This window comes from Anguilla anguilla, chromosome 7, assembly GCF_013347855.1.
Source record: "Anguilla anguilla isolate fAngAng1 chromosome 7, fAngAng1.pri, whole genome shotgun sequence".
Lineage (NCBI taxonomy): Eukaryota > Metazoa > Chordata > Actinopteri > Anguilliformes > Anguillidae > Anguilla > Anguilla anguilla.
Window position 1 is genome coordinate 2,436,183 of NC_049207.1, and position 14,661 is coordinate 2,450,843.

The 14,661-nt window shown below is 41.9% G+C and overlaps 2 protein-coding genes across 11 annotated transcripts in view; one reads left to right on the forward strand and one right to left on the reverse strand.

Annotated features, from left to right (window-relative positions):
• Positions 1 to 1,400: 1,400 nt before the first annotated feature.
• Positions 1,401 to 7,155, forward strand: LOC118231923 (beta-2-microglobulin-like). Its single transcript, XM_035426298.1, has 4 exons — positions 1,401 to 1,579; positions 4,103 to 4,378; positions 5,122 to 5,158; positions 5,390 to 7,155. Exons 1-3 carry the CDS (start codon positions 1,516 to 1,518, stop codon positions 5,133 to 5,135), a joined length of 354 nt encoding a protein of 117 aa, XP_035282189.1. The 5' UTR covers positions 1,401 to 1,515; the 3' UTR covers positions 5,136 to 5,158; positions 5,390 to 7,155.
• Positions 7,156 to 14,111: 6,956 nt separating this feature from the next.
• The window catches only part of LOC118231930 (glutamate receptor-interacting protein 1-like), a 211,741-nt gene continuing 211,191 nt past the window's right edge, over positions 14,112 to 14,661 (reverse strand). For all 10 annotated transcript variants that reach the window (XM_035426311.1, XM_035426307.1, XM_035426315.1 and 7 more), the window contains one exon: positions 14,112 to 14,641. In XM_035426311.1, coding sequence (XP_035282202.1) covers positions 14,399 to 14,641 — 243 coding nt within the window. In that variant the 3' untranslated portion in view covers positions 14,112 to 14,398. The remainder of the gene's footprint in view (positions 14,642 to 14,661) is intronic.

The window sequence follows — 14,661 nt, forward strand, 5'->3', positions numbered from 1 at the left end:
AATTTTCTTTCTGAGGTCTTGCCTGATTTCTTTTGATTTTCCCATGATGTCAAGCAAACAGGCACTGAGTTTGAAGGTAGGCCTTAAATACATGCACAGGTACACCTCCAATTGACTCAAATAATGTCAATCAGAAGTTTCTAAAGCCATTACATCATTTTCTGGAATTTTCCAAGCTGTTTAAAGGCACAGTCAACTTAGTGTATGTAAACTTCTGACCTACTGGAATTGTGATATAGTGAATTAAAAGTGAAATAATTGTTGGAAAAATTACTTGTGTCATGCACAAAGTAGATGTCCTAACTGACTTGCCAACAGTACAGTTTGCTAACATGAAATCTGTGGAGTGGTTAAAAATTAGTTTTAATGACTTCAACCTAAGTTTATGTAAACTTCCGACTTCAACTGTGTGTGTGTGTGTATATATATATATATATATATACTCAACTACCGTAGTTTGATTTGGCTAACAGAGCTGATTGGTCATGTCAGGTGAGCTGGGTGTTCGCAAATGCATTACAACCTAGCATATGGGGTTAGTGGTTAGCAATCCGTACTAACAAAAGATCACTCCTTATCTTCAAACGAGCAATAAATATTTTTTCTGAACCAAATGCTGTTCCTTCTTTGTTGTCTGACACTTGATACTGTTTTATACACTAGAAAAGTAGAAGGATTGCCTGGTCTGGTTCACAACTGGTTCAGGACATACCTACAGGACAGGAATTACTTTATCTCTACTGATAACTTTGTTTCTGAAAAAGTCATCATTTCATGTGGACTTCTGCAGGGTTCAATCCTCAGTCCTCTTCTATTCAATCTCTATTTTCTCCTCTTGGGCATACGATACAAAATAATAATAATAATGTACTGTACCATAACTATGCAAGACGATACACAGCTCTATATACCTCTCTCCCCTGATGACCTTGGTCCCATGGACACACTTGTTCAAAGTATTGAGGACATAAATGATTGGAGGTCCTAGATGAATAAATAAACACAGATAAAAATGAGAACTATTTAGATTTATTAAATAAAGACTGAATCTCACACTATCAAGACATACAGTATGTTTACCCCATTGATGTACTGTATGTTTTTGGGTCAGATAAAGTTTATCCAAATAAGTAAAATAGTAGCGTACAATTTTTTACAATATAAAATGATAATTATACATACTAATAATAATTATTTTCAGTAAACTGCACTACGTTCTTGGAAGACTTCAGGAAGCTAGTGCTGAAATTAAATTAAATACGCATGCTTTCTAGTCGCACCCATCTAGACCATACGAAAACACAACCTCAAGAATGTACTTGTGCCTAGAAACGGCAAGGCACATTTTGTGATTGGCTGTAAAATATAAAGAGGCGTGACATGACGGCGCATAAACTCCTTCTCGGTGTACTTTCGCTTTACTGTAAGCGCGGACGTTGAAGTGAAGTCGTAGTTAACTACCTTTCTCGCACGATCACCGAATTTATTTTCCTGAAGCAAGAAAATATAACAAAAATGAAACTCCTACTGTGCCTCGCCATGCTCGCAATCGCGTTGATCAGCGTGAATGGAGTACATTGTAAGTATTAAAATTAATTATTACGTTTATTGTTGTTTTTCAAATGTGTCTTATCACCATCGTCTTGACTCTTGACTTGACTTATTTCTAGACTTATTTACCACGGGGATCATGACAGTATATATAGCCTAGTAAACATTTTTACCGAAGTATTTATGTAGGCTAGTCTAATATTGTTATCCCTAGTTTTAATAACTGACTAGTTTAACGCTGAAGTCACACACCTTTGTCCAATGTACGATTGCACGGTGTCAACTGAACAGCGAAGGCCACCAGCTGCGCAGCAGAAATGGAAGGTTGTGTTTTTGTTCGTTGTAGTTCACAATGAGCCACGGATAAATCGCAATACAATTAATTTAAAAGAGAAAATCGTTTTTGGATTATATTGAAAAAAAAAACTTTGCAAATAGATTATTGAATGTAGTACCTACTCAGAATAGTGCAACGTTTGCCTATTTGCTTTCTTAAACTCAGGATCTAATCGGAATCACTAGCAAGCGTTTTTATAGAAGATTGTGATCTCTATGTATCTATACCTAATATATGTACCTAATAATAATATATACCTAATCAAACGAACGGCCACTGCGTCCTAACACCGCGTTGCCACCAATCAGAGTCAGTAAACAGTTGGTTGGAAATCCCCAAATCTACTTTCATTTTCAGTGCGCTAGGCCTAGGCTACTGAAGCATTCAGACGGGAGAGAAAAACTCCACATAATGTATGTAGGTTATGCACTGGCAGTCGATATCCACGTTTCCAGCAGGTTTATTACAATCGGATTACAATTCTATTCGCTATTGACTTGACCTGATCTGGAAAGTCCCGAACCGAAAACAATCTTGGGGCGTAAACCTCAAGAAATATGTGATTCCTTCGTGACATGACAGTCATTTCAAGACCTTGCCAAGTGCCATCACAAAGCATGTCATACCAAAGAGCTCCAAATCAATAACTGGTTAATGATTGGGCGTCCAAGCAGCAAATTGTGACATTTGAAACATTTTTGTATACTTAAATTATATTTTTAGTACACTTCAGTATACAGTTTTTTTTGTTTGGCTCTCAGGAAGTTAGTCTATTTTTGTAGCATTAAAAACACTATTGACTTTTGCCAAGCAATAACACTATAGATACGTTTTAGATGTTTTGGGCTATCTATGAATTAACATAATACATATCTAGACAGAAAATTCACAGGATTTCCCATGCAGTAGGCAATGTCTGGATCAGTTGTATGTTATCTATGCTTAACTCTCCCACATCTATGGCGTTATATAGCGATCTGTGTATCTATTGATTTAGGTGTCATTTTCTTATCAGCATAAATAATAGCCTATAGCAGTGGTCATTTATCCCGGTCCTGGATAACCACTGAGTTTGCTGGGTTAATTTAATTACCCAGTTACTTAAAATATTGTTAAATTAATTACTTTATGTCTCAGTTAATACAGGTTAATACCCAATCAATCCGCATCACCTGATTTTTTGGATTTGAGCTGGTCGCTCATTTAATCTGAAAGCAGAAATCAGCTTGAGGAGTTGAGCGGTGTTCGTGTGACAAAATGGCTTCTTTGACCATAAACTTTTCATGAGGGGTGGAGCTGACGTCATTGGCCGCTTGCCCACGTTCCGCATCTGCCAGCGTGCAGAGCAGTTTACTGTGGCATGTTTCGCTTCTTCAGATCTCCCATGATTCTTTGCAATCATTGGGCATAAAAATATCAGTTTGCTCATTTCCACCAAATAGACAAGTTGTGAGGCCATTCCATTTTCTAAATAAGTGTTACTCCAGCTAACATGGTGCAGGAAAAAAAATCAGTTTTGCTTGGACTTGTGCTTTCCAAATGCAAAGTAGGAGTGGAAGAATGTGGTGGTTAAATGGAATCCTCCCTATTACCTGTAGAATTAAGAGAGTGCTTGCATTACGTTATTATAGAATTAATTTCATTTTAAAATATATTTTTTAAACAATGCAGACTATACATTTGAACTAGTAATGTTATTACTGGGGAATTTCTTCATTTTAAGGATGCTGATTCCTTGTGAGTTAAACAGCTACAGCTGCTAACCAGGAAGTTGATTTTAATCGTGCCTAAGCTCGATAGCTGCTGATTGGCATTATTTGACTTTAGAAGTAAGAGACCACACTGATTAATTAATTTGTGTGTGTGGGCTAGCTGCATAGTGTAATCTATTATAAAAGTTGCAAAATGAGCAAAGTTTACATGAAGCTCCAGTTGTATAAAATGTACTTTGTAAAAATTCAAAAGCTTGTGTAATTATACCTCGGATAAGTGTCTGCTAACTGCCTGTAATGTAAAAGTGTGTAAAATGTGTGTGTTCATGTGTGTGTAAGAACAAACCAAAAATCTGAGAGAAATAAAGACTGGCCAGAAGGTCGACAATAAAATGCACTGTACTCAGTAACTTAAAAGCAGCTCGTTCCTTTGCGACTGCCTCTTTGAAATTAGAAAAATAAAAATCTGTTAATTTGGTTTTTGTCCCTCCCCCTCGCCCAGCTGCTCCGAAGGTCCAGGTGTACAGCCGTAACCCTGGGATGCTCGGCGTGGGCAACAAGCTGATCTGCCACGTGAGCGGGTTCCACCCCCCCGACATCAAAATCCAGCTGATGGAGAACGGGCGGGAGATCCCCAATGCCGTGCAGACCGACCTGGCCTTCGAGCAGACCTGGCAGTTCCACCTGACCCGCAGCGTGGACTTCACCCCTGTGGAGGGCAAGGAGTACTCCTGCGTCGTCAAGCACCAGAACGACCCCGCCAAGCACTACCAGTGGGGTGAGAGAGCCGGCGAAGCCTCGGCCTGCCATTGGCTGTGTCAGAACCACGGACATGCATATTTGACTAGACGGGCAAGCACGCCTTCAGCTAACCTGAGCTTGTGAAGTCCCTGAAGTAAACCTGTACTGCGTGTGTTGAGGGCAAAACACTGGCGCTCCTATTACAATGAATGAGGAAAATCTGACTTTTGAAGTCAAAATAAAACTTCCCTGATCTTATTTTGAAACTCGATTAACGATTGTTGAAAAGCAGACATATAATAAAATATGCACAGTTTAATAAACATTTTCCCTTATGGACCAAAACCAAAGCCATTGTTTCACAAACTGCTACACAAATTTCTGATCACAAACAATGAACCAATGAGGTGTTCTTTGGCAGTTGATCACCTTGGTTCTAAACATTGAATTCAAAGGGCAGCCCGCTCCTTTGCCCTCAAGCATGCGCAGTAGAGGCTGTTTCCCATTACATCCTAGGCTTCACCGCCTGGCAATTCAGGTTAAGTACCTTGCTCAGGGGTACAACGGCAGTGTCCTACCCAGGAATCGAACCTCTGACTTTTTGGTTACAAGCCCAGTTCCTTACCCACTGTGCTACACTGCCGCCCTATATACACTCTATGGCCTGGCCCCTCCTACCCTCTCAAGTGCAGCTAATAGCGGTCAGAGGTCTATAGTTAAGATGTACCAGCGTGTAGATGGGAAATGAGACTGATTTCCTTCTATTTCTCTTTTTTTTAGAGCCTGACATGTAAGGCTGGAGGACCGAACCCCACAGGTGAGCGTGCTTGTATCTATGGTCATGTTTGTGGCATTATCACATCGTGACTCTAGCAGATTTCTATGGTGTTACTGTGTCCACCGCGGTAATAGCATATGATACGGCACAAGGGTTCCTGCACAAGACAAGCGTGGTATCTTGTGGGTTGGTGTGGTTGGGGTTAGGGCTTGAGTGTGAGTCGTTGCCGTGTATTTATTTAAATTGTTTTTTAAAATTATTTTTTTCCAGGTTGCAGTACCTACGGATGAATTCCACAGTACATTCCAAATGACTACCGAGTGTACTACAGCCTGAGACCCAGCCATTTTGATGCCTGTTCAAATTTCTACTCCTGAACATTGGGCCGTTTTCAGTGCCCATTATGAATGAAGAATTAAAGGCACACTATGCAGGATTTTTACCTTAAATATTATAAAATAACCATTCTAAGGCATATCTATGATGCACTGACAACCCCTTTACACACTTTTGCAAAATTTGTGCACCTTTTACCTGTATTTGTTATTCTATTATGTGTTTGGGAGGGGTACGTTGCCTGTGGTATGGGATCAGAGTTGAGCGGAGTGTTTGTTGCTAGCTAGCTGGGTAGTGCCCAGGTACAGCGAAGCAAAGAGACGAGCCAAAAGGGCTCATTCAAGAACTAGATATAACAGTGAAATTACCTTTCAGCCGAAGTTCAAATGGAGGTGTGGTGTCAGCTGAAGTTCGCTATGCAGCTAGCTGTGCTAGGTAGCTAGATGACTGAAGTCAGATACTCGGGGTGAGTGGGTAACGTTGAACATGGAGGAGGCGACTTCTTTGATTGTAAGCACAGGCTTAAAAAATCCTGCATAGTATGCCTTTAAGATTTCATTCATTTTCTTTCGTTCAAATTCCCGGAATAAATTCAGACAACTTTCTGATTCTTATAAATAAAGCACATAACAAACTCTCAAGTTAATCCAAGAACATATTTTGATAAACAGAATGTGTAATTTCCTAATTGCAATGCTTTCATGTGCAATTCAAATGAAAATAAAATGCAAATTTAGAAAGTGTAGTGGATTTATTCGAAGCAGACAACAGTTAATCTTGGTGGTGGTGGTTTTGCTATATAAGAAATTTAAAAGTAAGTTTAGATAAGTTCTTGTTAAGATAAACATAAGATAGATGTTTTAGGTCTTTTAGATCTTTAGATTTTACTGTGGTTATTCTTTTTTATGAATATTGGTTTATTTCAGACTTTCTTATTTTTCAGAGCTGCAGTTATTACATGTGCTGAAAAGACAGACCTGTTTAACGTGTTTTACACTGCATTACGCACATAGTAGTTCTGAACAGTTAATGCAGAAATTTGTGTTTATAATGACTACATCTTGTTCTATGAAGGAAACCACACAGTGAAAACATTTGGTTGGATGTCCCACATAATTATAAAAATCCCCTGTGCCTGTTGTATGTTTCATTTGTCATGCTAATCATATTGTTGGAGAGTCATTTTTTCCAAGTTAGTTCAAAGCTGCAGGTAGATATTTGTTAAACATATGTAAAAAATTAATTAAAAAACACTGCTAATGATTGTATCAGGGAAGATTTCTTTCTATGTGTTAAGTCGCCCAACTGGATTTTAACAGCAGTGGTCATAAGATTGTCCTCAACATTGGCTAAATTTAAATTCCTCTAAATTAAAGTAGATGTAAATTATGAATCTTCCACTTTGTGGTGGGAAATTGTGGCATCTTTTCACATCCCTGAACAACATCAGCTGTCCTGAATCTATGAGAGATGCTTCTTGACCATCGTGTTGTTGACACTTGAAGTAATATGTAATTTGGGTTCCCAACCAATCACATTGTACAATTCAAAAGCAAATTGGCATGTCAATGTGTTAACGTCCGTCAAGTCAGAAATCATGTAGGGTCATCCACATGATATTCCTAAGAGTAAGTTGCCTTTGTCTTCACTGTCCAGCTGTAAGTGTATTTGGGTAATTTAATAAAAACCACTGTGTGTGACTTCGTGTTCGTTTCGTTGGCACCTTGTTCCGCTGAGTCTCACCTCCAGGCTGTGGACACAATTCCCAGATTAGAACCTACAGAGTACACCTACTCCCACCTGTACGTACACACACACATACACACACCTACCTCCCACCTGTACGTACACACACACATACACACACCTACCTCCCACCTGTACGTACACACACACATACATGCACGCGCACACACACACACACGCACACACACACACACACAGACAGACACACACTCACACACGCACACACGCACACACACTGATCTTCTTTAGGCACCTCTGTTTTGCGGCCTTCCAGAAGGCCCACCGCCTTCGCGGACCTTCCGCCTCCTGCACAGTTCCGGTTATGTCCCCCTCGCTCTTTCCCTCCTCCCCGCCTTTCTCTTCCTCGCTGTCGTCCCCACCTTTCTGTTCTTCCTGCTCCCGCTCGTTCTCTGGATCGCGCTGACGCTGGGTCTCTCTGCCTGTCCTCTCACATGACCGTGATCTTCTGCAGTTCAGTCAAGATCTCCTTGTGGTGCTCATATAGGGCCTTTCTCCAGCCCATCCATCCTCTTATCCATCAGTTGAATTCTTAGCAGGAACTGCTCTACCGTTTTCAGTAGATTAGCCTCCTGCTCTGTCCCAGTCTCCTAAGAACGGGATAATATGTACTGATGAGTACAGGGCATTTAGCCCATCTGGGCTACTGATCGATTTTTGTAAGGTCTGCAAATGTAACCATTTTGCTGATAATTATGATTTATGTAAATTAATTTGGATCTATTTTCTTTTTTACTACAGCACTGAAAATAAACGTTTAGGATTACGGACTGTGTCTTGGGCAATCTGGATTTTCAAAAAGCCTTTTAGCTGCCATATTGCATGTTAAAATATGCTACTTGCTGTTGAATCTCCACCCTTTCCTGATCTCCTGCCTTCCCCTCCGTCTCCATTTTTCTCTTTCGTATTTGTTTTGTATCTCTGATTTGTTAGTCTACTGTGTTCCCTTTAAGAACTGTGTGTAGTTCAAAATGGTTGGTGCAGTGGCCCTGTAGAAACTTCTGCCATTAGGTATAACATGCAATAGAAGCAGTAAAATGGCTGAATGATAACTGTGCATTTGTTTGAAGGGTGCACGTGCAGCAGAAGTGGCAAGCTTGTGTCGTTGGTGAACTTTTGGTGCCTCCGCAGTGTCTCCTCGCTCAGTTAAGTACGCTGGCGTTTTACCACGGAAGACCAGCTGAGCTTGTCGGGGCACATTGCGGAAACTCCCCGGTCCTGCAGATACTCCCTGCACAACATCAGTCAGATCCGCTCCTTCCTCACCCAAGAGGCCTCACAGCTGCGTATGCAAGCCCGTCCCTTACACAAAAAAAAACCACATGTTCAAAAACCACATGTCCAAAAACCACATGTGAACACCCAACATGTGAAAAGCACACATGTGAACTATAAAAGCAATCCCACTTATGAAATGGGAGTGGGAAAAGGTAACCTGTGGTATTTCATGTCACATGTTTTGTTCTCACGTGTAAATAGCCAATCATTCCATGTGACATTTTGACAAACACGTTTTATTCTGTGAAAGCAGTTGACTGCGTTCTTTTCATTAAGCTCCTTCAAAAATAGCTGATTTTAGATTAACTCATACGCACACAAGGCTTGATGGTTAACCTAGCTTGACTTGATCTACTGAAGCACCTGACAAGAGTGGTGAACGTGTACTGCCCAGGTTTCACCAAACATCGCCACATCGGCTGAGTATGTGGCCAAAAAGCCTCTGATGTCCTCCAACGCCTTACCCATCAGCCTTTGCAATGTTTCCGGAGCATCCTGAAGGCCCAAAGATAATCACAGTTAAGTCATTGAAGCCGAAGGGCGTTTGAAAGGCTGCGAGCTCATTGGCCTTCTCACTCCTTGGCATCCTTCACTGAGGTCCAGGGTGGAGATGAATTTGGCTCCCAGTCAGCTAACCTGTCAATCAGTAATTACATAATATTTACCTAAATGTTGTGTTTTATCTGCAATCTAATTTTGCATTTGTAAATTAGTAGGCCACATATTTCACTGCACACTGAGGGACAGTATAATCAGGGTACACACTTCAACAACATGAAATCATTTCTCAGTATATTACACTACCACCCATCACATGACATTACATACAATTTGCGATATTACTCACATTATCCTGGAACACGTGGATCTCTGCTAATATTGCCTTCTTCTGAGCCTACGTTCTGCAACACCGCTCAAAGTTGCACGTTGTCAGGAAGGGGAAGAGCATTGCATCTACTCAAAGGAAGAAAGTAATTCTATTTACTGTATTGCTGACATGTCAAACAACTGCCACACGGTGGCGACACAGTTCCACAATCTGGCTCTTTGTTCAGCAAATGGTCATGGAATTGGACTTCTTTTTAAAGAAGCGTAGAACAAATGCCCACGTCAGAAAATAAGTCATTTGAGCATCATATCCCACTCTTAATACCTTTTATTGTGTATTTCTTATCCATACAAAGGTTTACAATGGTAGGAATTCCCAAAGTTTTACATCAACCATAAAGATCATGCTACCAAAGTATTAAATTTGTACAAAAATACTTTACAGTTTGTAGTACTTGTTCATTATAAATAAAAATACAGTTTTGAGGGACTTGAATGTGATATTGATTTTTACCTTTATTGTACAATTTATATGGTACTTAGTTTCATTGGCAGTGCTAAAATCCAGTGAAATGTCTCAGTAGAAATGCGTATCTTATAGATAACAAATTAAGGTGCATTTGGTTGTACAGATATGTAAGCCATGTCACCACCAGTAAATGGTTAATACTTCAATAAATTATTTGTTAAAAAAAAGTAAATGCAAAAAGCAGCAGTTGTGTGTGTAAACTAATGGCAAGTAATCAATTCATGAGTAGTCCTGGGTAAATAAGATAAGACAAATTACCTTAAATGTAAACAGGTGGGAATAAACGCATCGCAGCTGAAGTGGACCACAACTAAAGTGTCTTCAAATGGTAAAAATGGAATAATCACATTCCTCTGCAAGGCCTCCTACTCACTAGCAGTTTTAGTTCAGAAAAGGTTTCGATCGTTGCTCCGAGGGGTTTTAAACTAAAATGTTGTTTTTTTTTGCAAACCCCTGATAGTGCGGACTTGTCAGGTTTAGAGGAGCTGAAATGGTTTTTCGAAACAGGTTTTAATGCTAGTGCGTACGAGGCCCAGATCTGAATTGAAGCAGTCCCCTTGAAAGTATGTGTGGATGAGAGGGATCCAGTTGATCCGTTACGGGTTTTAATGAAAGGGATCCAGTTGATCCGTTACGGGTTTTAATGAAAGGGATCCAGTTGATCCGTTACAGGGTTTTAATGAAAGGGATCCAGTTGATCCTTTACGGGTTTTAATGAAAGGGATCCAGTTGATCCGTTACGGGTTTTACTGTCTGCAATGAGGGCAGATGAATGGGTGTTGACAACAAGGATAACATCACTCACTGAAAGCCACTATTTTACACAAATGTGCTGGAGTGTTTGTTTTAAATTAGTTTTATTTTTTGTTTCCTTTGTGTGTTTTACTGCTGTAAAAACCTGTACGAAGAGTGAAATTATCCCAGATTCACGTTTAATTTTTATGCTTCAAATAAATTTTTTTGACAGTTCAGAAATTTTCCCCAACCCTGAATGCCAGTGAAAACACACAAGTGCCATTTTACAAATGACCCATATTTGTATAACAGCCTTTTGGGGCTCAGAAACACAATGAAACGTACAGAAACATACCTTTTTTTTTTCTTTTTTTTTTTTAAACAACGCCAGTTTCACATAGATTAGCATAATTGTCCATACCGTATTTACTCAAAGCAGGGGAAAAGTAGAAAGAAGAAAAGCAGAAATGTTTAGATTTAGGTTTTCATGTTCTGGTTGACTAGTTCATGCTTGTGTTGTTTTTTTTTTTTAAAGAGTTTTTGTGACAAGAATCAGAGGTTTGTTTTTCATTTCTTGATTTTCAGTGGGAACGTTGATCGGGATCACCACAATTGTTCGGGAAAGAAGTACAATAAACATGTGCACAGACGTCCTATTAGAAAATCTTCTGAGACACAGGGGTGTTCTGGGTAATTAGTGTCCGTTACATGCCCTTTTCCAGTCACCCCCTCGTCCCCCTGATTTAAAAAAAAAAAAAAAAAAGACAAACTTGATTTGTTTTTCCTCTCTAAAGAGAAGCAGGCAGCACTTTTAGTGCATCAGGTTCAAGTCAACTCAACCTCCATATTCAGCGAGGGTTCACGTGTGTTTTCCACACCCTCCCTCGTTTTCATTTGAGATGAAGCTACTCGACCCTCAACGTAATGGGCCTTCCCCGTGCCCTTCGCCCTGACCCCTCGTTTGTTTGGGTAAGGCTGCCCCCCCTCTCCTCTTGGCACCTTGACACCTCGACCGCAAGGTCACAAGATGGACGCACAGCATCCTGCAGATCTGCTGAAAGGACCCTGAGATTTCTAGCCAAGCAGCAGACCTCCAGTGCAGTGCATGCTGGGATTCCGCTGCCCGTGAACGCTGCGTTCTTTCCTGCATGTGCCATTTTTGTGCATCGCAGGAAAAATCGAAGCCTGAAGGACTGATTTTGACTTTTCATTTGAAGTCTTCTAGACTAACACAGATGGCTCACTTTTCTTTTCTTTTCTTTTTTAATTCACCAAAGTACATCACACAAGCTCCCCAGATCATTGTCCACATTGCATAAATATTGTCATTATTGTCACACAAATCTCTGGTCTATTCCTAAAAACTGAGCTCTTTGCAAACTTGGGATAAGGTGCAAAAGTACCAGTGCCACCTGCCCTGTCAGGAGTAACCAGAGAAAATGTAATAATATTTAATAAATTTAACCTACATTAAGCAGGGCCCGAGCACATCTCCAGTGCTGGAAAAATGGAGTCCGTATGGAAAGTAATTTGTGTAACTGTGTATTCGCTTCACACAATTCAATACATTTCATGATGTAACTGAAATACAAATTCAATTGTCTTCACATATAGCCAGAAAAAAAAAATCCTTCCGTTTCCCACACCTTTCAAAAGGAAAATAGCCCAATGTAATGATCATACATTATTCCGCCACCCTGTGATAAACCTTATGGGTAGATTTGTCAGATGTAACGCATTTAAAAATGGGTGGAATCAGACCACAACATCACAGGCAACAGACCAGAGCAGGACCCGGACTGGATGGGTTTTTAATGCAGGTCACCTCCCAGGCATACACATATACGCAGTATTACCTTACATTACGTGTTGGCTTGTGTTTCAGGTTGCTATTTACACACATCTGATGTCATGTGTTTCCAGTCATACTTATGAGGTTTGGGAGTTATGTGCATCCAAAAAAAAAGTCTGCTTTGAGAGATTGATCGAACCTGGCAGTAATTATTGCAAGGTTGTGTAATTTTATGAAGTCTGAAAGCTAGGTTTTTAAGCATTGCAGTGATGCTGAGGCATAGCGGCATCTCACGGTCAGATATGCCTCTATGAAATAGGACAAGCCACGCTTATTCATAATAAGCTTATCACAAGTTTTTTTTCCCTTTTGGCCAGTATGCTGAGTTCATGTACAGGTAAGCCTGACAGAAACCATTTGCTAAGCTCGACTGGAACGAGGACGGCATTAAAAATGAGTTCCAATCCCAGGGTTTGACGTGCTACCGCGAGCTGTTAGCTGTGTCCCCCGCGTCCTTCCACAAAGCTTCTGACCGCTAACGCACTTCAAACGTCGGCGTCATTGGCTGAATGAGAATCTGTGAAATACCGCAGGTATTCTCTCGAGCGCAGTAATCCACAGGCCCTCTCGTGAGTGTCAGTTACGGATTTAAGTTTGACTCGCTGAGAGGGAGGGAACGCAGCTCAGAAACGTGTCATCCTGCGACTTGCATCTGACAGAGACGGCGACAGATTCTCCCTGTCAGAACACAAGCGTCCTCAACCCCAGCCCCTGCACAGAAAACAGACTCACAGCCCCCCCCCCCTCCCTAATCAGCACTCACAACCTCTTTCAGCATCTTTTTTTTTTGCACATTAACCGCCTGGCATGATTGAGATTTCCGGCTGCAGAGCGCAAGGCGTTTTCTTTCTCCCTGTGACTGCCCTCTCCCCTCGCTGAATGTGCACTACTGGCCACGACGACTCACCCGAAATGGCCCGACGAATATAAACGGAAGGGAACTTGAAAACTGGCTGCCTGTGTGGTCGTCCTCATTGCCAATGCCGAACATGCCTTGTGATAATGTGCTTAGCGTGTGCTGTACTTTTCTGTCATTAGTGGGCGACAGACGGGCAACTCCTTCGTAAAGTAATGCCAAAGGAAAAGTATAAATTGGACCTCATCCTTCCGGAAGCCTTGTTCTCGGTAAAATGCTGTCCTCCCAAGCCTTTGCATTCTGGGGAATGCCTTGGGAAAGACTAACGGACACAGACTCACTCGTGGGGAAAGTGCTGGGCCGTTTCCTCCCGGTGATTGCTTTCGTTTTTCCTAAATTACAAAAAGGGACAGGATCAGGAATCGTTTACGGTCACAGGGATCCCTCTCTGTGTGCTCTCCTGGGGTGAGCTGGCAGCAGTACTCTTACACACCAGCAGCTAGCTGCACCTGCTCGGTCCCTTACGGGCAAGGGAAGGACACATTTCTCCCAATTAAGATTTCTCAGGTCTTGTGACATCCGTACCATATTCCTGCACATCAGACAAATGCACGCACACACACACACACACACGGACACACACAAAGCATGATTAGTCCAACGTCATATGCAAATGGATAATTCTCACATTTGCATTATTGTCCAGCCGTATGAAATAACTAATGATGGCACTGTTTGTTCCTCCCTTGTAGATTCTCCCAGAGGTCTTCCTCAGCTCTTCATCTCCTGAATGGTGGCTGAGGGGGGGGGGGGGGGGGGGGGACACCATTACAGGAAAGTGGGCGGGGAATGGGTCTCATTGGGTCATCAAGGGGAGGGGGAGGGGGGGGATCTCCATCACCATGGCTTGTTCTCTGGTGTTTTGGGGGTAAATTTGGTGAGTGTGCTCCAGCCCCCAATTATACCCAGAGAAACTGTGCCAGAGGGTTTATATTAGCACCATGGGGAACAGTCCTGGGGTGGGGGTGTTTTGTTTTAGGGGGGGGTTGGGGGGTGTTTGGGTGCCTGTCCCACGGCTCCAGCCTGCACACACCCCCCCTGCTATAAGGTCTTGGTGGAGTCTCTGACCTCCAGTTCCACTAGCCTGGAGTTCATCTGGCCGTTGCCATGGTTTCCGGCCTCGGGCCAGTCCACCAGGGCCTCTGTGGGGAGCTGGGACAGTTCTACAGCGGGCGGGGGTGCCACGGGGTCCCGGCTGATCACCAGGTCCAGCTGGTTCCCCGACTCCGCGATCAGCGGGATCACCAAGCAGGAGTCGAAGTCCCGGGTCCGGATGTGGTTCACCTGAGAAGGAAACAGAAATG